This window comes from Herpailurus yagouaroundi, unplaced genomic scaffold (assembly GCF_014898765.1).
Source record: "Herpailurus yagouaroundi ecotype Mexico unplaced genomic scaffold, PumYag 159, whole genome shotgun sequence".
Taxonomy (NCBI): Eukaryota; Metazoa; Chordata; class Mammalia; order Carnivora; family Felidae; genus Herpailurus; species Herpailurus yagouaroundi.
This window is the reverse complement of record NW_024412400.1, coordinates 8,140,188-8,165,926: the sequence shown is the minus strand read 5'-3', so window position 1 is coordinate 8,165,926 and position 25,739 is coordinate 8,140,188. Positions and strand designations below refer to the sequence as shown.

At 47.3% G+C, this 25,739-nt stretch overlaps 1 protein-coding gene across 2 annotated transcripts in view; it reads right to left on the bottom strand.

Moving 5' to 3' along the window:
• ENTPD3 (ectonucleoside triphosphate diphosphohydrolase 3) overlaps positions 1 to 25,381 on the bottom strand; it is a 43,281-nt gene extending 17,900 nt beyond the window's left edge. The window contains exons 1-6 of one of the 2 annotated variants that reach the window (XM_040479870.1): positions 25,207 to 25,381; positions 19,759 to 19,886; positions 11,890 to 12,007; positions 4,009 to 4,159; positions 1,253 to 1,412; positions 12 to 245 (exon numbers count right to left, since the gene is read on the bottom strand). In XM_040479870.1, coding sequence (XP_040335804.1) covers positions 12 to 245; positions 1,253 to 1,412; positions 4,009 to 4,159; positions 11,890 to 12,007; positions 19,759 to 19,886; positions 25,207 to 25,246 — 831 coding nt within the window. In that variant the 5' untranslated portion in view covers positions 25,247 to 25,381. The remainder of the gene's footprint in view (positions 1 to 11; positions 246 to 1,252; positions 1,413 to 4,008; positions 4,160 to 11,889; positions 12,008 to 19,758; positions 19,887 to 25,206) is intronic. The other variant, XM_040479869.1, reaches the window with a different exon arrangement.
• Positions 25,382 to 25,739: the final 358 nt, after the last annotated feature.

Here is a 25,739-nt window from a genome sequence, read left to right as displayed (position 1 = left end):
GGCTCAGGTACCTGAAGAAGTATGGCCAGAAACCTCTTCTCAGCCTCATTGCGGCCGTAGCACCGGAAGCTATGTGTGTAGAGCGAGTACACGTAGCCGTAGAGGGACACTTTCATGATGTGGCTACTGTTCAGCCCCACCTTGTCTCCGGCCACGAAGGATATTTGGGTAGAGGCACCACCTAAATCCAGGGCACCTGTGGTCTCCACTCCGTTCGGATGCACCCACATATGCCACAGGTTCTTCTGCACGGTGGGGAAAGAAAACGAGAGAAAAGGCCAGAGGCACCATCTCTGTTTGCCCGGGACTCTCCACCCAAGGCCCAGCTCTTTTTTGCTAAGAAGTCTGACAAGAGCATCTGGAGGCCGAAACACTCTTTTATTTCAAGGGTGGCGAACTCAAATGCTTCCAGGGGCTAGACAGGCAACATAAACGAATGAGGTAGGTTAGGTGGGGACGACAGGGAAGGTTAGGTGGGGGACTGTGGCAAACTGGGGACCGCACGAGCCACGTTCCGTTCCGGTCTAGCCACACTCTTCCGGTTGGTTATTGCCAACGTGAGCCCACTGGGACCAGTGCTTCCAGCTTTTGCGGGTTGTGGGGGTCAGGGAAAGCTAGAAGTGTGGATTTGTATGTGATGTTTCTTTGTGTGTGTGTGTGTGTGTGTGTGTGTGTGTGTGTGTGTGTGTGACATTTCTAAAATACGAACTGTTGGCAATTAACTAAAATTTAAGAATATATTTGAGGGGGAACAAGATAGGTGTTGGGCTGGATAAGGCTCACGTCCTCTGTAACATGGTGATTGTCCCTTGGGGTCGGCTTTCCTTTGCACAAGGGGCAGGGCAGGGTAAGGGACCCGGGGACACAGGACGGTTTGGGAAGCAGACTGCCTGAGGGCTCTGGAAGTTCCAGAGGGCTGCGGAGCTTCTTAGAAGAGTCATTCTCCAGCTACCCTTCAAAACACCCACAGCCTTTAGATTTAGATCCCCCCACCTCCAATTTCTTATCAGCTAGTAAAGTGATGCTATTCCCTCTCCCCTGTGCACTTGGTCCTATTTACGATGCAGTGTTTTTGCCCCAGCTCTATGTGTATTTTCTTAGCTATTGTCTCATCGTTGTTTCCTCAGTGCAGTATATGATAGGGATGACACAGGACAGATGCCCCTGTCAGCATGCACCTCTGCTTACGTGACCACCCACAGGGGACGGGGTAGATAGCAAAATTAAAAACCATGCATTTGTTTTCACACACCTCCAGGAAATTTCCCATTAAATAGTTGGCTGTAATCCATCCATATATCCCTTCCTCTTGCCCAGAAATGATTTGAGCACCCCTAAAATCAAAGGGCTGGGACTTGAAGTAGTTTTGGATGCTGGCAAGGACTTCATTGGCTGCTGTTTCATTCTGTAACCTATGCAAGGCACAGAACACAAAAGGCTGAGTGCCTGGACAAGAGAGTCTTCAAAGAATCTCACTCAGGTGAAAAGGCAAACCTCCCCACCCCTCCGCTGGCAGGGATGGTTTTCCAGATGTGTGCAAAACTGGCAACCTTTCGCAGGTCAAAACCTCCCAGGCAACCAAGGCAGATGCCCTTGTTACCTGTCACACCGCCAGGCAGACAAACGGCTTTACGTAAAAACACCCCTTGTTCTCTCCTCCCCTACCTGTTCCTGTCTCGTTCGCTAGCAACCAGCCGATCAAGGGCGCCTTCTGCTCAATCACCATTGCTCTGTCTCAGATCAGCACAGGCAAGGGGGTTGGTGAAGGCATAGGGGTGGCATAAGGAATCCGCTGGGGGCATCATATAGAGGAGCCCTCGCCAGGCCCGAAGGAAGGGGGATCTTTAGGAGGAGGCGGGAAAGAAAGAGGGTTAGGCGGTCAGCAGTCGCTGCTTTGCTCTCAGGGAAGGCTTCATCATGAGGGTATATAACGGCTATCGTGGCCGTCAGCGGATTGGAATCCATCAGTGCGCTGACCCACGGGAAAGTGGAAACATAGTATTCCAATATCACCCATGACGGGGCATTATACTATTGTTCACTGGCTGCCATTTTACCTTATGGAAGCACATTCACTTGGGAGGGTACCTCCCCTTTCATCACGGGGTTAAGAAAACCGGGGCACTGGCTCACTATTGGCTCCAGGAGGAGAAAGAGCCACGCCACAAGCCGAGGTCCATTCTAATTCAGCCACAAGTGATCACTGTTTGGAAAATAATCCAAGAGTCTTCCTAGTTTTATCAGTTCCCCTCCCAGAGGATTCTCATTAAATGCTTTTTTTTTTTTTTTTAATAGTTGACTTTTCCCTCAATGGAAACATCAGCTAGATCCTCAGAGGGAATGGATTACCATCAGAAAGTTTTACAAGGAGGAGTTAATATTTAATTTATCCAAATGGGACATTCACTGTTTTCCCAAGTGGCGAACTTCCTATTCCATGGTTTTTGTCAGGGGCTATAAGTCACAGAGTCTTCTAATTATTCCTCACTGAGAGGAGTGGGAGAAAAAGCAACTAAGAAAAAGTCAGATGCTTTGTTTCCATAAAAAAAGAAAAGGCAGAAGGAAGGCATTTCTGTATCATTTCTTTCAGGTAAACACAATCATTTTGAAACACCCTGCAGATTCCAAGCGGGGCAAAGAAATGCAACTTTTTCCCACGTTCTGTTCGGTCAACGAGGATAGAGGGATAGAAACAAGGAGAGGAAAACCTCAAGGAACAGGCCCAATCCAACCGAGGGTGCTTCGTGATTTCTTTTAATCATCATGTTAAAGTGGCTCTGTTTGTTTGTTTCTGTGTATCTTCTTTATGCCCACACATATAATTTTATGTTACTGGCACCACAGACAAAGTGGCCTTGAAGCAATATGAGTGTCATCTTTTGGGGATAAAGCCTTATTTTCAAAGTTCAGAGCAGGCTTTACCCTGGGTAGATTTAAGTTTGATTTAAAAAAAAAAAAACTATTTTTCTTGGGGCGCCTGGGTGGCTCAGTCGCTTGAGTGTCTGGCTCTTAATTTCGGCTCAGGTCATGATCTCAAGGTTCGTGAGTTTGAGCCCCACATCAGGCTCTGTGCTGACCATGCAGAGCCTACTTGAGATCCTCTGTCTCCCTCTCTCTCTGCCTTTCCCCTGTGAGCTCTCTCTCTCTCTCTCTCTCTCTCTCTCAAAAATAAATAGACATTAAAGAAAAAGAAATATATTCTCTTAAAAAATAAAAATAAAAACTATTTTTCCTTTATTTCAAGGTCAAGGAGCTACAATAATGGGGGAAAAAAAAGAGAGATCAAAAGGGCACTTGAACACAGTGCAACTGGGCTAAAAGTCATGGCTACAAATCTAGAAGGAACTGCTAAATTGAATGAAATGAGCTGTTTGTTTCCTGATAGCTGCAAAGGCTTTGCCTGAGGTGAAGTGCAGAAATTCCACTAATTTTTTTAGAGGGAGAAGAGGGGCAGAGAATCCTAAGCAGACTCCACATCAGTGTGGAGCCTGACATGGGGCTCGATCTCACAACCGTGAGATCGTGAGCGGAGCTGAAATCAAGAGTCGGACGCTTAACTGACTGAACCACCCAGGCGCCCCAGTGAAAAACCACTCTTGTAAAGCAGATTGCAGCGAGATCGTGTACGTGAGTAGACGCCACGTAACTGTGGGTCGCACTCAGGATGGCTGCTAGCACACCGGGGTCAGAAGACCAGGCATCCAAAACAGTTTTTACTTTTCTAAAAAACTAGAGGTATACCCCATGGGATTTCATGTCACCTACTTTTTTTTCCCCAGAGTTCTCGGGAAAATCACCAAGGTGGAGGGAATCCCTTTTAGAGCAGTCTCTTTCTGGGTATTAAAATAAAGACTAAAAGCGTCCCAACTTTTAAAGCCTAAATTTATGGCAGAATATGGGCTTCTTTCTTTCGGATTTGTCCCCAGGCAGAGAGTTACATTCTTGGCAAGGCTCAACACATTCTTGATTTCGGTCAGATGGGCTCCGTGGGGCCACCCCAGCCCTTACCTCAGCAAGCGCATCCCCGCCGTGGCCCCCAGGTAAATGCGGGTGGATCTATGGAGGTGGGCTGGAATCTGCCCCTGGACTTTTTGCATGCAATCCTCAAAGGCTTTGGGCACATCTTGGGGGTTTTTCCCATAGCTGGAGATCCCAGAGCCTGAGGAGCAAGCAGTCAGCACTTCTTAGCATTCCCAGGAACCAACAAGAGCACTACAATTGCGAAATAAACACCAGATCGGCTTTGGGAAGCAGTGGGCTCGAGTGGGGGGGTTGAAAACAGGTGGAGGTGCTAAGTCCCATGTGGTCACACTGAAGTGTCAACTCCCCAAATACAGAAGGAAGGAATTACAAAAGTGAAAACATGAAACAGGATCTGCTTAAGAAAAAGGTCTCATTACGGAAATTTCAAACATCAATAGAAGTAGGGAAGAAGGTATAATGGACCCCCTTGTACCCACCTCCCAGCTCTCACAGTGATCACCTCTGGTGTCGTCTGTTCTCTCTCCCCACAGAACGAACTGCAGAGATGGTATTATTTCATTCCTTTTTAAAAAAAAATTTTTTTTTAACGTTTATTTATTTTTGAGACAGAGAGAGACAGAGCATGAACGGGGGAGGGGCAGAGAGAGAGGGAGACACAGAATCGGAAACAGACTCCAGGCTCTGAGCCAACAGCCCAGAGCCCAACGCGGGGCTCGAACTCACGGACCGTGAGATCGTGACCTGAGCTGAAGTCGGACGCTTAACCGACTGAGCCACCCAGGCGCCCCTCATTTCATTCTTGAAATACTTCACTATGTTTCACTAAAATATACAAATAATTCTTCTTCTTCTTCTTTTTGTTCAGCGATAATCGTATCTGCTTTTTGCCTCTGTAGTCTCCTTTCACACGACCTGCCTTTTGGAAAGTGTACTTGTGTTTTGGTTTGTTTAAAGATTTTATTTAAAAAATTTTTAATGTGTATTTGTTTTTGAGGGAGAGACAGAGCATGAGTGCGGGAGGGCCAGAGAGAGAGGGAGACACAGAATCTGAACCAGGGTCCAGGCTCTGAGCTGTCAGCTGTCAAACTCGGGAACAGAGAGATCATGACCTGAGCCAATGTCAGATGCTCAACTGACTGAGCTACCCAGGCGCCCCTAAAGATTTCATTTTTAAGTGATCTCTACATATAACGCAGGGCTCGAACCTACAACTCCACGATCAAGAGTCACAGGCTCCACTGACTGAGCCAGCCAGGTGCTCTAGTAAATTCACTTCTTCACAGAATTTCCACCCAATGGGTTTTGAGACACAGTAAAAGGTGGGACAGGAAAAATGAAACAAAAATTCAAATCTATTCCATGTGTTCAAACATAGAGGGAAAAAAGGAATCTTGTCATGATTTATCTTCAGGAAACGTTGTGGCATAACTATATGTAATTTAAGATGTTATCCTAAACATTAAATACGAAAGAATACCAAAAAGTCCACGTTTATCAATGTCAACAAGAAATAACACAGCTAGAGAGACCTATAACTCAAACAAACCCATGACAGGGTTCCTCAGCTTGGTCAGAAATCTCCATGAAGCTGAAATGAACGATCACAGAAAGAATTGAAAGTAGGGTTAGGCAAGAGTTCTTTTAAAGCAGCGTGAGCGCCTGCCTGCTATTACGCCTGTAGAAACAAACAGAACCAAATTCTAGTTAAGGTGCCTGTTTTCTCCATATTCATCTTTTCCCTCCCTCTCCCTCTCCCCCCACCTCTCTCTTTTTCTCTCCCAGTTTGTTTGAATTAGAGTCCAAATAAATTCCATCCATTCCAGTTGGCTTGTGTGTCTCTTGAGTCTCTCTTTTTTAAAAGATTATTTATTTATTTTGAGAGAGAGAGAGAGAGAGAGCGTGCACGCATGCACAAGTGGAGGAGGGGAAGAGAGAGAGAGAGGGAGAGAGAGAGAATCCCAAGCAGGCTCTGCACAGCCAGGGCACAGCCCCATGCAGGGCTCAAACCCATGAACCCCCAGATCATGACCTGAGCCGCAATCAGACGCTTAACCGACCGAGCCGCCCAGGCGCCCGGACTCTACTTTCAAAATGCCTCTCAAATCTGAGCACTTCCTCCCCTCCCTCCCCAGCACTGTTCTAGATCAGTTTCTGCACGTTGCCACTACCCCCGTTTGGGGCCGGACAGTTCTTTGCTGTGGGGCCGTCCTGAGCACCGTGCAATGTTTAGCCGCATCCCTGGCCACCACTAGATGCCAGCAGTATCCCCAACCCCAGTGGGGACAACCAAAAATGTCCCCAGACATTGTTAAATGTTCTCTGGGGAGCAAACTCACCCCACGCTGACAAGTGCAGTCTCGGCCAGACCACCGTCACGTCATAACTTCATGACATCATAACTTCATGACGTCATAATAGCCCTGGTGACCCTGCTTCCAGTCGCAGCCTCTGACTCCATGTCCTACATCCAGAATGCTCCGTGAAATGTAGAGGTCATATCCATGTTAGTCCCCTGACCAGAATCTCCTAGTGGCCTCCCAGTATACTCCGAGGAAACCACATCTGAGCGCAAGTCAGACGCCTCACTGCAGCTCAGGGCCTCCACGAGCTGGCCTTGGCCGAAGTTCTGGCCTCATCTCTCACCTTTCGTCCTCTTATTCATCCTGCCCCAGCCACACTGGCCCCTCTGCCTTTCCTAGAATATGCCGAGCGGCTCCCACCCCTGGCCTTCTCCCTTGCCGGGCCCTCTGTCCAGCACATTCTTCCCTCAAAAATGTGTATGGCTCACACTCTTGCACTTTGCCTCTGTGTAACTGTCCCCTCTTTGTCCTTCCCTGATGATCCTGTCAAAAACAGCCGGACCACTCTCTGTCCGCCTACCTCGCTGCTTTCTCTGTACAGCACTTCTCCCTGACGTGTTTCATACCCATTTATTTCTGATCTATCACCTCGATTCGAATGCAAGTTCCACAACAGCACAGACTTTGTATATTTTATTTATCTATTTATTTATCTTTTATTTTTAATTTATTGTTATCTACTTTTTTTAAGTTTTTATGTTTATTTTTGAGAGACAGAGAGTGCGTGAGCAGGGGAGGGGGGGAGAAAGGGAGACACAGAATCCGAAACAGGCTCCAGGCTCTGAGCTGTCAGCACAGAACCCGACGCGGGGCGCGAACTCATGAACGGTGAGATCATGACTTGAGCCGAAGTTGGATGCTTAACCGACTGAGCCGCCCAGGCGTCCCTATTTTTTATTTACTTTTAAATAAGCTCTGTGCCCAACGTGGGGCTTGAACTCATGACCCCAAGATCAAGAGTCAGACGCTCCACTGACTGAGCCAGCCCGGTGCCCCTGTATATTTCAGTTTGGAATCCCCAGCAAGAACAGTTACCGGCAAACAGTTGGCACTCAATACATATTTATGAGATAAATGAATCAATCAGCCAATGAGATTTTCAAACCAGTATAAAACTCTATACTAAGGGGATCATGCAGTCCAATCTGGATCAGCCAGAGTTGGTCTCTGGAAAGGGACTGGTTAGGAACCTTGCTGGAATGTCAAAACTTGGGGTATCTGAGCATGTCACCTGAGACCTATTTGCATAAGGTCCCATAAGCCTCCTAGAGGGAAGACGGGATTGGGCTCATGGGATCCTGGGATTCACAACCCTAAGAAAGGAGGGTTGGAACTGCTATTCCAATCTGGAGAAAGGCGGCTGGACAGATGACACAAAACTTACTCGAGGATATGTACCCAAGCGAAGGATGCTTTCAAAACTGTAATGGCCAGGTCCCCAGAGCAACTCCTTAAGGCATTTCAGTGGAGGAGATGGCTACACTTAGGCCCCAGTAGAGTTCAAGCCCTGGTTTAAAGGGAACACGTGAATGTCCTTTGTGGGAGGAGATAGCAGCAGGCTTGAGCACCGCACACCGGGAAAGACAGGAGGGGCGTGTAGGGGACCGGTGCCCTCCAGGGAATGGCTTTACGACAAGCAGCCAGAGCTTCAGACACCAGCATGGGGACCAGCAGCTAAGGCAGCCCCCGGTGAACTCAGGAAAACAGCGGCAAGTGAGGAGTGATGATACTCACCAGGTCCCTCCTCGCCCACAAGAAAGAAATCTCCAAGAGCCTGGGTATCTGGGAAACACTGCAGGGCAAGCAAGCGTTCACCACCCCCTCAGACTGGCCAAGGCAGGGGAGCCCTGGGAAATTTGCAACTGGGAAACCAGAAACCCAAATTATCCTTGGAGAAGCCACGTGTCTTCAAGGCGATGGCACTTGCCAAACTTCAACTCTGTATTTTGCGATTTAGTTTGTGGTCTTCTGGTCATTTGGAGTATATATATGGATCCCTGAGGCTACTATGATCAAAGGGAAGACTCATTTATGGATATGATGTGGGCTCCATGACCCTGCCCCTCCCCTAAATCACATCCTGGGTGGCCAAGGGCCCCTCCCATGAAGGTCACATCTACCCCTACAGCCAGAAGATCATCAGGACTGACTTGGCTGAATTGCTCTCTGGGTCTAAAGACAGATCTGGACAGACTAACTTCGTGGCAAGAATATCCAGGAGCTCTAAACCGTGCCATGAATAATAACAGCTAACACTTACTAAGTGCTTACCACGTGCATTTGCTACCTGCTTTACACATATCACGTCATTGAATCTTCAAATGATTCCCAGGGGATGGGCGTTACTATTCGCATGCTTCGTATTTTAGAGATGAAGAGGCCAAAACTCAGAGAGGTCAGAAACATCCCAGAATTCACACAGGAGGGATGAGGTGACGTCTTAATGACTACCCTACACGACCCTCTCTTTTCTGGAAGTGGCTGGTCTCACCTTTCAAAATGAACATCCTGCTGCCCTCTTTCACGCTTGAAGGGGAGGAGATGGCTCAGAAGTGAGGACAGCAGAGAGGGGATCTCCGGCTGAGCTCCGAGCAAGGCCGTGGCCACCCGTGTCTTGTGGATAACGACGCAATCGGTACTCAGAAAACGTCCGAGTGCCCTGTTGTGAGAGAGGCCCGCCAGACGCCCCTTCAAATAAAGGCTTAGGGTCTCCGCTGTCCGCTCCTTCATGGTTTGCCTTAGCTGCAGACAGCTGCCTTGCTCAACGTCTTGCTCTTCCCAGGATGCCGCCATCCAACAACTGAGGGCTACGGGCCATGCAAGATAACGGATCGCCCGGAGCTCCGTCAGGCCCACGTGGCAGTATGACTTCTCTCTCTGGCCAGTCCTCCTCCTTCTCCCTTCCCCCCACAGGTATGGATCTCGCACAATTACCTTGCATCCCAAACTCTGTCTCAATATCCGCTCATCGACAACCTAACCTGGACACCTAAGTACCAGGGTAGGTGAGCTCCTGGCTGCCCTCCGTTGAAAGGCAGATGATCAGAATTCGCCCTGTTATTCAAAGATCTCTGTTAGTCTCCCTGTGGGAAAGGCTAATTCTGCTTCCCAGCTTGTTCAATGCCATGACCCCAGAGATGATTATCTTTGGGCAGATCATGGAGGCAAATGAAGGAGGCTGCTTGGGGCTGGGGGGAACCGGTCCAGGGTCTCCAACCTGTTGTCCGTGGGCTGAGGGTATACCTCAGTAACACATTCAGGATGTGTTAACATCCTGGTCAGGAAGCTCCAGGCCAAGTCAGAGATCATGATGCTCTGAAGAGGGTGGTTTTTAGAAAGGTACACACATAAGGGATGGATCACTGGGTTCTACTCCTGAAACCAATACTACACTGTGTTTGAATTTAAATACATAATTTATTTAAACAATAAGTTATTTAAATAAATACATTTAAAAGAATAAAAAGGCACACACAGACACACACACACTAACTGGGGTTGGTTATGTGTACCAAAGACTTAATTGTGGGGTACTTGAGGCTCAGTCGGTTAAGTGTCTGACTCTGGGTTTCAGCTCAAGTCATGATCTCACGGTTTGTGGGTTCGAGCCCCACACTGGGCTCTGCACTGACAGTGTGGAGCCTGCTCAGGATTCTCTGTCTCCCTCTCTCTCTGCCCCTCCCCCCACTCGTTCTCTCTTTCTCCCCACCCTTCTCAAAAATAAATAAACCTTAAATATAAAAGACAAGATTATAAAACTTTCACTGAAGGATATCTTTATGATCTCAGGCTAAAGGATTTCTTAAATACACAAGAGCAAAACCATAAAAGAGAAGACTGATAATTGTGCCTACATAAAAAGAACTCCTATTCACCAAAAGACACAATGAAGAGACTTAAAAAGACAAATCATTAGCTGTGAGGAAATATGAGAACAACATAATAATAATGCTAGCTGGGCACTCATATTCACAATATGTATAAAGAACTCCAGGGGCGCCTGGGTGGCTCAGTCGGTTAAGTGACCGACTTTAGCTCAGGTCATGGTCTCACGGTTCATGGCTTCGAGCCCCATGACGGGCTCTGTGCTGACAGCTCGGAGCCCGGATCCTGCTTCGGATTCTGTGTCTCCCTTGCTCTACACCCCTCCCCCACTCATGCTGTCTCTCTCTCAAAATAAATAAACATTAAAAAAAAAAAAAAGAACCCCAATGAGTCAATGAGAAAAAGTCAAGAATAGGAATTTCACAAAACCAGAAATGATCATGTGACATATAAATATACAATACATAAGCATATTTATAACTTATAATGTTATAAGTAAATTAAAATATAAATATACTCAACCTTATCTCTTCCATAATCATGGAAACGCAAATGCCCATCAACAGGGAAGAACGTATGAGCTTCCTCTCCTCCCTATTAACACACATGGATCTTAAAAACCCGACGTCCGTAAACGAAGCAAATTACAGAATAAATGTTGACTCCATTTATGTGTATACATGTTTGATCCCGCTTTCAAAAACAGGAAAAACTAAACGCATAGGGATGAAACTGTAGGAAGGACAAAGGAAACAGTGAATGTAAAATTCAGGCTATGTTGTGGAGGGTCATTAAAGATGCCGAGAATGTTCTGTCTCAAGGGTGGGCATCTCTCAGGCCAAATCCAGTTCATCACCTTTTTTTTTTGTACAGCCCGTGGGCTAAGACCGTTTTTACAATTTTAAATACTAGGGAAAAAATTAAAAGAATATGTTGTGACGCTTGAAAATTATATGAAATTCAAAATTTCCGGGTCTATAAATCAAGCTTTACTGGACCCGAGCCATGGCCGTCTGGTTATGCCTTGTCCATCTATCTCTACCACCGCCAATCCCCACCCTGACATATACAGCCAATTAGAATACAATTCCCCTGCTGGAATACAATTTTCCACGACTCCCTCATGTTTCTGCATGTCCTACGAGCAGAAGCCCCGACTGCCTTTGCTCCGGATTATACTTTCAAGGCTCAGAAGATAGAGACAGTGTTTCTCCCCAGATCAAAAGGCAGGCATTATAAAATGTCTCAGATTCCCTAATCTCGGGGTTCCTCTTCTGTAATCCTACCCACCGTGCGAGCAGGTACTATCTGGCCCTCCTTACGTCACCTGGTGCAAAGTGAAACTCAGAGAACCAGCACAAGAAAATGCTGGTACTCTGCCTACCGCTAGTACTGAGAGTAAGAAACCATCCTTTGTTCTGACCCAGGGGACTTGTGCCTTCCGTCAGCATTCAAGCAAATGTGGCAGGGTAAAACCTCACGCCATGCACCGCCATGTTTTAGACATAGAAAACTGAAGCCCAGAGGACAGGGTGACTGGCCCAAGGTCACTGCATGGATGGGGAGTGCCACTACCATCGGATGACATATGTTCCTGACGCCCAGTGCAGTGCTCATTCCTGCCTCCAGGCAGCTTCTTGGGATCCCTCCAGGCCTCCAAAGGCCCTTAGGACTCTCCCTTGCTTCCCTTTGGGCCTCCTGCACGCAGTCCGGGCCTTACCTTTCACACTACACTTGAAGGTTTGACTGACCACTCCAGTATTATTCTCCTTCTCCGCTGGCCACTGATAGACGTAGACGGTGGTTCTGGAAGACCCGGCATCGAGCACGATTCCGTACTGAACAAAAGGGGGAAGGGAGAGTCAGAAATGGGCTGGGCCTCTCTGAGGACTCTTTTCCAACGGGCCACCGAGAACCCCGAATACTCTCCAGAGGGTAATCCACACTGCTTCATTTGGGGAGGGGCTGACCAAGGGGAAAAACCGAGTTTCTCCAAACCAACTTTGTCTCCTTGGGCTGTGGGGGAAGGGGATGGGGGTGGGGTGGGTCAGGTGTTCTGGGGCACGGTTCTCACTCTTGGCCCACATTAGAATCACTTGGGGAGTTTTGCAAACTCCCAGGGTCAAGGCCACATCCCAGACCCATTAAATCAGAATCTCCGGGAGCGGACCCAGGCATCGCAGTTTCTAAAGCTCCCTTGGTGATTCCAATAGGCAGCCAAGGTTGAAAATTAATACTCCGAGGATCTTGCTTGTTCCCTGATTCTTCCTCTTCCAGACCTCTGAGGTGGGGGGACAGAAGCCACCTGGGCCTCAGGAGGGAAATGAAAATAGTCAGTCGCCTGCTGCCCTCTGTTCTCCAAACGTCCAGGCCAATAAGCCTGAAGTAAATATAGGAAATTCTCACAAGGGTGACACACGTCAATACCTGCACTGGCCTGCAGAATGAAGGTATTCGTAATTCAGGAGAAAAACCCCAAAATGCCAACTAACGTTGACATACTGTCCCCCTTTGGTACCACGGTACATGGACAGACAGGGGGGTCTGCCAGAGCAGTGTCAGGACTAGCTGTGCACAGGAGAGCAGGCTAGGAGTCCTGGACCATGTCCCCACCTTGAGGCAGGCACCAGGAAGCTTCCTCCCCTGAGGGTGTGGCCCGGCCCAGGCCCTGGACCAAGCCTGAGCAGGAAAGGGCATGCGTTAGCAGCCTAAGGGGATTGGAATGAGTAATGCTGACCTAGGTCAGTATGTGCGTGGGCCCGGAGTCAGCCCAGGGCAGTGGAGGCTTCTGGAGCTTTTCTCCAATTCCACTGCTGTTGGGTTAAGCTAGCTGGTCTCAGGGAGGAAGATGAATTTGGGTTCTGGAAGCAGGTCGAACTCAGACGGATGCTTGCTTGCTTTGCGACCCTAGGTAGCAAGAGGCCTAACGTCTCTGGGTTTCCTCGTGTACAGACAACTTAACTTGCAGAAGTAAACAGACCCTATGCCTAACACTCATGGCTGCTCAATAAACACAGGTGATATGGAAAGATCAACAAAGCAAAATAAACAAAACCACAAAGACAAGAGGAAAGAGAAGTAAATAACGCCCCTCAAATCCCACTATTGTTGTAACACCTTGCTATACATCTTTTCTAACGGCCGCCTGTGCATACAGCTACATATATGAAAATGCGGTCAGACATATGTTTTCAATTCAACCCAGGATTATACTGTACGTAGACTTTTCCAACGCTCTGTTCTTACATAAAAAGTATATCATGTACATCTCTCGCCGCCAATAAAAATACTGATATCGCTTTCAATACATTCCCCACCTCTTCCGTGAGATGTACAATAATCCATTTAACCAATTCCCTGATGCTAGCCATTTGGGAGGGCTCCAGCTTTCTACTATCAACAAACGCTTGTTTCATTTGAAACAAGGGGACCGAATAAAAACGGGTGGCCCTAGCTCCTCAATCGCAGCTTTCCCAGTATATTGACACGGAACATCCTGCGTCCGTCGGTATTTGAACTTAGACACCCTCCTAATCTCAGCCTTCAGTCTGACGAATGCTGACGGGGATCCTGACATGACACCCCCCCGGGGGAACAAGGAAGGCATTGTTCACAGCCTGCTCACCCGGAGATTAACGCACAGGTGGCATTGAAGGAAACCGGGCACTCAAGCGATCTGAGCCTCCCTACCAGTCCGCTTTCTCTCCTCCCTCCTGCTGCCGACCCCCCACCAGCCCAGCACCGGCCCCTGGCCCCTCCACACCGGGTCCTGACTACAGGAGGGAGCACACGTGAGCAACCACTCCGCAGGGTCCCCACCCTTCCCAGATCTTCTGGATCCCAGCTCTTCACAAAGAGTCCGTTTTCCCTGTGAAGGAGGCTTGGGGCTGCTGGGCCAAGCTCAGGAAGGAGGAAGAAGGGCCATTTTCACGTTCATCGTCATCCCAGCTGGCATCCAATTTTCACCCAGGTGGGAGCAGCTGGCCCTCCCCTCGGGCACCTGCCGGATGTGCTGACAGGGACCAGTCCTGAGCCCGGGGCTACTCCTGAGGACTAGGTATCCACCCCACCACTGTTCGCTGACGTTTTCCAAAGTGGAAAAGTTGGTCTTTCGAGAGCTCCCTTACCTAAATCAGCGGAACTCAATGTGTTTTGATGGAGTGGGTGGGATGGGGACTGATTTCATTCAGTTCAGCTGGGCAGTGAGTAACCCCCTGTCCAACGCGGTGTCAGAAAAGAACGTGGCTTGAATGTAGAACTGAAGACACACTCAGTGGGTTAACCAAAAGGAAACAGTCTTCCGTGAGAACCCCATGATCCAAAACTTAAGGGATGTGTGAGCTTCTAACAAAAGCAAAAGTCGTAAGAACAGTTTTCTTAGATTTGTTATTAGCACTGTCATCATCATCCATCATCATCCCTCTTGGCATAATAAGAGGGATCCTAGCAGTAATACACATTTGTGGAGCACTTCTAATATGCCAGGCATTGCCCAAAGTGCTTTAGTGTTGCATCTACAGGGCAGGTGTGGTCATCCTTCCCGCTTGACATATGGGGAAACTGAGGCTCACAGAGGTAAATCATTGCCCACAGTCACAGACTTGGGTCCGAGCTTGGTTCTAACTGGCCATCAGACCTCTACACACAGCCCCCATGCTTTCACTGAGTTCCAAGGAAACCAGGTCTAACAGGGTTGACTGTTTAGTAATGAGGTGCCTAGGGTGCCTCGGTAGTGAGTCGGTCGAGCACCCAATTTTGTCCCAGGTCCTGATCTCACAGTCTGTGAGTTCGGGCCCTGCATTGGACTCTCTGCCGTCAGCTCGGAGCCTGCTTCAGATCCTCTTCCCCCCCCCCACTCTCTGCCCCTCTCCCACTCACATGCACACACTCTCTCTCTCTGTCTCTCAAAAAAAAAAAAAAAAAAAAAAAAGATGCCTGGTGCATAGAGCAGACTTTCTTTGTTCAGACAAAAAGTCCCTCAAAAGCAAGCTTGTAGCTAAGTAGTATGCAGATCTGACTACAGAGGAGGTGGACCAATGTGATGAAGAAGCCACACCTGTCTGGAAAGGAAGAAACTAATTATCCAACTTTTGCTCTCTAAGGGGTAACCAGGGAGGGCCACAAGGCACCAGAGATCCCAGCTGATGACTGATAACCAATGAGGGTTACAAGGGAATGTTTTTTTGTTTGTTTGTTTTTGAGAGAGAGACCGAGAATGCAAGTGGTGAAGGACAGAGAGAGAGGGAGAGAGAGAATCCCAAGCGGATTATGCACTGTCAGCACAGAGCCCAAGGCGGGGCTTACACCCACGCAGCATGAGATCGTGACCTGAGCCAAAATCAAGAGTCGGACGCTTAACCGACTGAGTCACACAGGTGTCCCTACAAAGGAATGGTTTTAGCACAGCCTGGTCTCGTGGTTGTGCTTTGAAGAATAACGGCCAAGCACGGGAGTGTGACTCAATACGGGGATCTCATGTGACCTGAGCGGGACTACGTAGGCCCCTCTTGGACACTGATGTCCTGTGGCTGCAAGGGGCAGTGGCAATGGGGTACTGATCATACTGGACTGAGAAACTCCAGGGCTTCTAGACAGTTGTGATTGGGGCTGGGGAGGGAGAAGTCTCGAGAGGAAGAGATTGGACTTCATGAGAAGGAAGCAGGTGGGGGGCTGAGTGAAAAATAGAAACGATGCCACCATGTTTACTCTTCAGGCTGGTGGAGCAGGTTGGACCAGCAACAACGAAACGAAAATGGCACTGGGGACGCCTTGTCAGTTTGGGGACGCCCAAACAAGGGGACTCAGACCCTTGACTGAGTTTTGATAGTTCTGCTCTTAAACTCTGATAGACCAAGGTTAGGTAAGCCAAGGTTGCATGTAATAGCCAGCTATCATGACCTTTCATTAGGGTCTTAAGGAAAATTCCAGCCCACCCCCACCCCCCACAGGCCATTGTGGAGCCGGCTCTCGTAACCAACTGTCATCTTTACACAGAGGCAAAACAACGTTCAAGGTTATGAAAACACAAACATAACAACGTAAAAGCCCTTGAATCCATTCAGCTTCACTTCCACAACTGCCCTTCCCACCCCTGGCACACACCGAAGAGCCAAACACAAGAGGCTTGTCCTCAACCTGAGAAGGGCTGCAGGTGGAATGTTCTTTCAAGTGGCCGTTCTGCTCCCGGTACCCCTGGCTCAGAACATCTGTCTTTTCTCACATTTAATCCACCCAGCTAAGCAGAATGAGCCCTCTGAGTCAACATTTCAAGGTTATACAACTTCTTGTCCCCTGCAACTGTGACTGGGGCCTGGCAGCGCGATTCTGAGCAGATTACAGATCCCCTCTTTGAACGAACTGTCTGCTAATTGGTGAGCGTGGTTCCTCTGGTCCTTCTAAACCCTCGTTCGAGGCCCTGTTTTCTGTTCTCTTTTGTTTCTTAGGTCCCACGTCTGCTATTTCCAGTGTGTGCAACTGTGAGAAGCGATCTACCCTTTCTGCTCCTCCGTTCTCACCCGTGAGTAATCATATCCATGTGGAATAGTCATGGAGGGTTCCCTGCCCACACTCCTCAGGCCTTACCGCTGTGCTGTCCAACCATGCGCTTTCCACGCGTCTAAAGGCTTTCTCTAGTGGCCGAGCCCACCTGAGCATGCAGCGTGCCAGAAATACGAGGGGGTTAGCGTCTCCCAGGGAGCAGCCACTCTGCCAATGACTAGTGGAAGCTGGTCGTGTAAGTATGTCCTTGAGTGGGATACCTGTGAAGCAGGTGTTCCAGATGCCCTTCGGTAGAGGACTCACCTGGGGATGAGTTTTACACTGGCTCCCAGACTGAGAGTCCTCCCCAGGACTGAGGCCCCACTGCCCACAGTGGTAACCTGCTGAGTGGCAGGCCCTCCAGGGGCTGCCTTCTCTCCTGTCTCACCTCCCACCCCCTACCTGTGTTTCCTCGGGTCATTCCCAGATGGTCTGCTTTTACTCACATCTTTGATCGGGGGAACCCACCTGACCCAGGAGCCTGAGACATGTGTGGTCCTCTCTTTCAATGGTAGCCTCCTTACTGCCCTGGGGTCTACTTTTCTCTACTCAGTTTACTCTTCTAGTCTTCTAATCCCTCCACGCCCCTCCGGTATGAACAGAGGACTTACCTCTTACCTCCTAAAACAAGTGAAAGCTAGCGGCTGTCAACTGCCTTAACCAACCCATCCTAAAATTCTGCAGGGCCTGAGGGAAAATTTTTTAAATGAAGACTTTTACTCTCCCTCCAAACTTCCACCCATCCTCACCCCACACCCCTGGCAAATCCACAGAGCAAAGAGCCTCACGCACCTGTATGCTGACTATAGAAGGTGGGACAGCTCCGACCCCATATCCACACTCTGTCTACACTTCCTGCAAATGGCTGCCCCTTTGCCACCCCTCAGATCACTGGTGAGGTCGGTCCTCAGGAGGAGGTCCACACAGACCCTGGCTTCTGGAGTCTCAGGCACCACAGCACATTCTAGAAGGGGATGCATGACTCTGGGTGGGCACATTCCCTTGTGCCATGGAGAGGGATAAACCTGGAATACAGCTAGAGCTGGTTCCTCTGAAATACGGGGTGTAAGAGTGGTTCCTGGGGTTTAAGAGTGGCATTAGTCTTGCCCCCAATTGGGGGGTACTTCCATCCCCCCGTTCAGCAAGCCTTCCTGCATCTGCGCCCACCCTCCCCCACCCATCCCTCCTGTGCAAAGGAGGATAAGTTCTCTAGTCAAGGTCAGTACCTCTTCCTGGGTCCCTCATTCTGAACTTAGGATCAGGGAGAGGAGGGAGGTAGTGAAGAAAGCCCTGGCCTTGGGAACAGGAGGGACAAGGTTTCAGTTCCCGTCCTGCCATCCACCGGCCAAACCCATGGTTCCTCACTTGCAAAGTGGGGGTGACAATGCTTGCTTTGTCCCCCTGCTATCGCTGCCGCAAGGGTTACATGAGATAATTCAGGGAAAAGTGCTCACCAAGCTGAAAAGTTTACAAAGCATAAGGAGACGGTGATTCTCCTGGTTGCAATCCTGATTTTATGCAGTTTAGAGAAGAAGACAGTGCCCGGAGGTTGGGAAAATGGCTTCTCTTGGCCTTGGCTATTGTCTTTAGACAACCAGATAATTTGTTTTTCTCTCGTCACTGGACAGTTGCATAAGGTTTTTTTTTTTTTTTTTTCTTCATGTTATTCATGGGGGCCTGAGATTTTTTTAAGTTTATTTATTTTGAGAGAGAGAGAGAGAGAGAGAGAGAGAGAGAGAGAGAGAGAGAGAGAGAATGAGCAGGGGAGAGGCAGAGAGAATCCCAAGCAGGCTTCATGCTGTCAGCACAGAGCCCAACTCGGGGCTTGATCTCATGAACCGAAAGATCATGACCTGAGCTGAAATCAAGAGTTGGGTGCTTTAACCGACTGAGCCACCCAGGCGCCCCTGGAGTGGGGGGGGGGGGGAGGCTGAGATTCTTAAATAAAATGTCTTATAAAAGAACCAAATGCCATCATCTAAAGGAGTTTTACTTTAATCCTTCAGAAGAGCAGCCTCAGAATGGTGGGTCTAACTCACCTACACAGCCAAGGCAATATTAGTTTCTTTTTTATCTTGTAAAATTAAAAAAAAACTTCTATTTCAAATACAGCCTTTGAATAGTCACTAAGAGCAGGAAGATGTAGACAGGATTCTTGAGATCAAGGGTAAAGGCTAAATGAGGTTCAAATAACGGTTGGTTTTCTTGGCTCCTATGGCCCTATAGCTAAGAAGGGTTTGTACATTTTTAAAGAGTCATAGGAGACAAACAAACAAACAAAAGATACGTGACAGAGACTATAATGACCTTTAAAGTCTAAATATGTAGTACTTAGCTCTTTACAGAAAAATTTTGCCAACCTCTACCCAAAATGACTGAAGGACTCTTTTCCCCTTCGTCTGACAGTCTTGCACAGGATCACCTCCCAACACCCTTACATCCAAGGCTGGGGTGATATATATGGTTCTCAGACTGTCAGACATCATTTGAGAGGTCATTTGGGCACTTATCAAAAGGGCTAAGAGTAGCCTCTGAAACTGAGCACGGGTCCTGAGTAATTTTTCAAGGGGAAGAGTCAGAGGGATCATGGCACACTTTTAGACTCAAGAGAGGTTGCACAAATACAGCTCAAGGGGACCTTTTCAAGTCATTGATGTCTTGTTTACCAGGTCAGGCCAGAAGAGGAGGCTGGGTCTCCCTGTCTTCACTCATGGTCAGGGTTGTGTGGTCTTGGGAAATGTACAAGCTGCTAGATCTCTGGCAGCCTTCTGGAATCCTTGGCTACAAGGTCTAGCTTGGGCTCCAACAGTCAGGAGTCAAAGCCAGGCCACACGGTCCTTGGAGAAGGGTCACCATTATCAATCTGTAGTGTCAAACAGCACAAAGCCGGTATGTCCAGAGCTTCTCCCCTGGGTCTTATGTCAAGGATCCTTGGGTTCTTCCTTGGGTCTTCCCCCACTGGAGATGGGGTAAAGGGTTTTCTTCTAACTCATGGCCTTAGAATACCTGACGTCATAGCCCATCCCTTCAGTGCCAATCCCTTCACACTTACCTTCAGTCCTGGAAGGAGGACCTCTTTCTGGTGAAACTGGATGAGTGTGATGGTCACAAGCACCACAACACTCAAAATCAAGACCACCAAGGCGATGATGGCTGGGGTTCGGGAGAGGGCCTTGAGGCCTAAAATGGAAAGACCCAGAAGACACATGAGGGGAAAGTAGGAACAAGGCACTGGCCTTCTTTGTAGAATCCAAGGACTGGGTGCACGACTGCATGCCTACAGCACTTCCTCTGGCTTTAGTAACGCCAAGACTTTTTAAGGCGGAGGAGTGATTGGGCTCCAAAGCCCATTTATCTTTTCTCCAGAGAGGGAACTAAAACGCCATTTGCAGAGAAGGGGTGCGTGGTTTAGTTTCCTGGTATCTCCCGAAACGTGTTATGCATATTATCGGTCAGCCCTGAGATGATTTACGATAACATTTACTTCAATGTAGATGAAAAAATATGGGTTTTCTATTAATGCCAGCGGTATAATATTTCATTTAAAAATAACATCAGACAAAGAGAAACGAATACTACGCTTCAGATATAGTCAATGATTATCAGGCTCAGTACTCAGTGACATACTGTCAAGGAAACAGTAACATGTATGAATTTCTGAAATATTTGAGTTTCCAGTAAGACGTCAACCTCAGCCATTTTTCCTGTGTCTGCAGTGAAGGTATAGGGTCTCCCCTACATTCACAAACAAAGAATCACTAGACCCACGTGTTCACTCCCAAAGGGGTCATGTCATCTCTGGTACTCGTAGTTTAATCACACCATGGAAACTATACTCATTTAAAAGCAAAACAAAACAAAACAAAACAAAAAGAAGAAGCATATGAATCATCTTCATCTAAATACATAGCCTCTGAATAAAGATAATTATATCTGTATTGTATAAAGGTACATGATTACCATAATGGACTGATGATTAACTAATATTGCTTAACTAGATCACTTAAAAAATGTTTTTAATGCTTTATTTGTTTTTGAGGCAGATCGTGAGCTGGGCAGGGGCAGAGAGAGGGGGGAGACACAGAACCCAAAGCCAGCTCCAGCACAGAGCCTGACGCGGGGCTCGAACCCACAAACCATGAGATCATGACCTGAGCTGAAATTGGATGCTTAACCAACTGAGCCAACCAGGCGCCCCACTTAACTAGATCATGTTGAGCACATATTTACTTGGGTCGTAAGAAACCAGTAGGGGCTAATGGAAATTTCATAAATGCAGTAGCAACAGATTTTTTTTTTTTTTTAAAAGAAAGAAACAAATACTGTTCTGTACCGAAATGATTCCATTCACGTGAAGTTCTAAAACAGGCAGGTGACTAAGATGAGAACAGTGACAGTCCAGAGGGCTGGGGCAGGGGTTCCCCGGGAAGGAACACAGGAGCACGGTCTGGGGTAATAGAAATGCCCCATATCTTCACAGAATTGTGGAGTATATGGGTGCATGCTTTTGTCAAAATTCATTAAAACTTTCAAAGTCCTTTGAGGAAAATGTGAAAATTAAAGTAACCAGCTCCACACTTTACACACTGTATGTTAGCCAATTTGACAATAAGTTATATTAAATAAATAAATAAATAAACAAACAAACAAACAAAGTAAACCAACTCCTTAGGTATAATTTCCCTTAAAAAATTTTTTTTTCAATAAATTGCCCCATCCTGGGGTGCCTGGGAGGCTCAATCGGTTTGATTCTTGATTTTGGCTCAGGTCATGATCTCACGGTTCATGGGTTTGAACCCTGCGTCAGGCTCTGTGCTGACAATGTGGAGTCTGCTTGGGATTCTCTCTCTCTCTCTCTCTCTCTCTCTCTCTCTCTTTCCCTCCTCTCTCTCTCTCTCTCCCTCTCCCCTGCTCGTGTTCTTTCTGTCTCTCAAAATAAATAAATAAACATGATAAAAATTAAAAAAAGAAATTGTCCCATCTTAAAAACATCCCCTTTTGGAAGACAAGGGTACCCAATTTAGGGGCACAACTTAAGATCTATCCATTTCACTGTATATAAATTATACTTAATTTTTTTAAACATAAAAAGGCATTCAATTAAAATATTGACTTGGGGATGCAAGCTGGTGCAGCCACTCTGGAAAACAGTATGGAGGTTCCTCAAAAAATTAAAAAAAGAACAACCCTACGACCCAGCAATTGCACTACTAGGCATTTATCCAAGGGATACAGGTGTGCTGTTTCGAAGGGACACATGCACCCCCATGTTGATAGCAGCACTATCAACAATAGCCAAAGGATGGAAAGAGCCCAAATGTCCATCGACGGATGAATGGATAAAGAAGATGTGGCATATATATACAATGGAGTATTACTCAGCAACCAGAAAGACTGAAATCTTGCCATTTGCAACTACGTGGATGGAACTAGAGGGTTTTATGTTAAGCGAAATTAGTCAGAGAAAGACAAAAATAATATGACTTTACTCATATGAGGACTTCAAGATACAAAACAGACAAACATAAGGGAAGGGAAGCAAAAATAATATAAAAACAGGGAGGGGGACAAAACATAAGAGACTCTTAAATATGGAGAACAAACAGGGGGTTACTGGAGGGGTTGTGGGAGGGGGGATGGGCTAAATGGGTCAGGGACATTAAGGAATCCACTCCTGAAATCATTGTTGCACTATATGCTAACTAATTTGGATGTAAATTAAAAAAAATAAAATTAAAAAAATATTCACTAAATAATAGTCTTGGTAAAACTACTATGGCATAAATGTAAATGGTGATACCCAATTGGCTGAAATATGATAAACACTAGCATCACAGAAGGATCACTGGATTCAGATAATCCCAATATGTCTCTTATCAATTGGGCATTCTATTTATTTATTTATTTATTTAATTTTAATTTTTTTTTTAACATTGTCAAATTAGCTAACATACAGTATATACAGTGTGCTCTTGGTTTTAGGGGTAGAGTCCCGTGATTCATCGCTACATACAACACCCAGTGCTCATCCCAACAAGTGCCCTCCTCAATGCCCATCCCCCATTGTCCCCTCTCCCTGACCCCCCATCCACCCTCAGTTTGTTCTCTGTATTTAAGAGTCTCTTGTGGTTTGCCTCCCCGTCTGTTTGAAACTATTTTTACCCCTTCCCATCCCCCGTGGTCTTCTGTTAAGTTTCTCAAGTTCCCCACGAGTGAAAATATATGGTATCTGTCGTTCTCTGACTGACTTATTGCACTTAGCATAACACCGTCCAGTTGCATCCATGTTGTTGCAAATGGCCAGATTTCATTCTTTCTCATTGCCAAGCAGTATTCCATTGTATATATAAGCCACATCTTCTTTATCCATCCATGTGTTGATAGACATTTGGGCTCTTTCTGTAATCTGGCTATTGTTGAAAGTGCTGCTGTAAACATCACCAATTGGGCATTTAAACGTAGATGAATTAATCGGGGCACCTGGGTGGCTCAGTCGGTTAAGCATCCAACTTTGGTTCACGTCATGATCTCACGGTTCCTGGGTTCGAGCCTCGTGTGGAGCTCTGTGCTGACAGCTGGAGGCTGCTTCGGATTCTGTGTCTCCCTCTCTCTCTGCCCCTCCCCTGTCCGTGCTCTGTCTCTCAAAAATAAATAACCATTAAAAAGAATAAATGTAGACGAATTAAAATAAAATTAAAAACTCAGTTCCTCTGTCTCACTAGCTACATTTCAAGTGTTCTATAGCCACGTGTGTTCCTATTCTAGAACATTTACTTTTAGATCATATAACCTAGGCTTTGCTTCTTCGTTGTTTCTAGGAGACATTTTTCTGGAAAGAAAAAAGGGCATGTGTATAAAACTGTATAGAATTAGGTTCGGTCTCAATATCCGATTATATCACAGTACTGAGTAGCTGGCAAGGCCAGTCACGTAGTGCGTCTCTGTAGCTCAGAACAGCCAACTCTTCTCGCCCATTCTGATTTCCCTCAGGTACAGACACTTCCTTTTACTAAAGATGGTCACCCAACACCCTAATTCTCCTACCTTGTCACTGGGCGTGTAAACCCGCACACCATCAATGGAGAGTGGTTTGTCAATGTTTATCAAAGTTCCAAAGGTGTGTGCCATCTGACTTGCAATCCCACTTCTGGGAATTTATGCCACGGAACTAGCCCCGTGTATGCAAAACGACTTATACCTAAAGTTACTCACTGCAGAATTGTATGTGACAGCAACTGGAGGGAGGCCAGCCACTGTGAAGTTGACCTTCAGAGCCTCTCAATGGGTCCCAGATCAGTTTTCTGTGATTCCAGATAAAAGTACGTGAACTAGCCAGAAACCAGTTTATCCGCAGACATAAGAGTCTGCATCAACATTTAAAGAATATGTCACATGTCAGTGTCAGTTTTACAGGTTTAAGGCACTTTCTGCCCCCCTAACAAGACACGGGAGAACTTTAATTTGCTAAATTAAACAGTGTAACAAGTTAGCCTGATGTGTGGTGTTACAGTATATGTGTTAAAATTTCAAAGCATTTTGGGGGAAAACCTGGAAATCAAAGTAAACTAGCTCTTTAGGTACAATTTCCTTCTACAGAAAAAGACTTGTATAAAGTGCTTCTACTATCCTAAAATCATACCCTTTTGGAAGACAAGAATGCCCAGTCTCGGGACACAACTAAGGATTATCTGTCCAGGGCAGGGAGGGGTGTGATACGTGAGCAGTGGCTGACCACACTGGACTCCCCAGTCCTTCGCCTCAGCAGTTTTCAGGTAAAAAGCTATGATTACCCTTAAGCAGACCTTTGCCCCAGCAGAAAAGCGTATCACAAAGCAAAATGGGCCAGACCAGGTCTCATTCATTTAGGGGATACAGCCCAGAGCTGTGCTGTCATTAGGAGTGAACAAACCCCGTAATTACAAGGTGTCTACCTGAGAGTAGGGAGGCCAGACCCTTCTGGGCTTCTACACGAACAACCGCAAAACATACTCCAGAGGCGGGCAGGCAGGGCAAGCTTGGAAGCGGGTGTGTGAGAGTTCTGCACATGTGCCTCCGGTGTAAGGGGTAACAACGCTGACCTGGGGTGGGGTGGGGAGCGCCGGGTGCCGTAGGTGCTGTGCCAGCAGCAACACTTGGGTGGAAGTAGAGGACTGATCTGAGGACCTCGCAACTCATCACAAAATCAACAATACTCTGAGGCAAACCTTCACACACAGGTTGGTAAGGGAAACCACAAAGGGCCAAATTAGTGGATTATGCAACCCGGAAACACCATTTAAGCAAAACATGCACGTTATGTTAGTCCTCGTTTTGTGTAACTTTGATGGAAAGCCTTACTTCTACCTGAGGCATGCCTGGTGGTGAAAGCCTGGCGAGCAACTGAGGCTCGAACCAAAGACCTTAAAGTCACTGGCAGGGGACAGGCGTTAAAACACTGGGGGCTGAAGCGGGGATTGTGCCTTGTCAATATCACACTCGCTGCCTGTTCGGAGATACTAACCTGCTTGCTCACAGGGTTGGCGCGTCAGCAGAGTGAACATCTTTCCTCCCAACTGTAGGTGAGAGAACACAGAATGACAGTGTGTCCGTGGACCCTGACTTCAGTTCCCCAAACGTGCAGTGTTAAACCCAATTTGGGGGCGCCACTAAAGAACATCTGTCCCGGGGGGCGGGAGGGGGGTGATGTGGAAGCCACGCAGCTGCCTCTTAATCCTGTTTTTCAGATAAAAAGGCTATGATTACCTTTAGCAAAGGAATCTCACTGGTCCCAGCAGAAAAGCCCATCACAAAGCAAAACCCGCTTTCCAACCCACTTCACTTCTTCCAAATCAAAACCTTCCGGGGGACACAAACACCTAAGATCTTCGGCCCCAGACCCAAAGCTCGGCTGAAATTCTAGCGTCCCCTCCGCAGACGCGAGGAAAAGAACGGGTCTGCCCAAATTTTAAACTGAAAATCTTCAGAGAAGAAGTCAATCACTTCCTGCAGATTTTTCCACCTGTGCACAACGCCCTGGGCAGAACGAATCTTCCA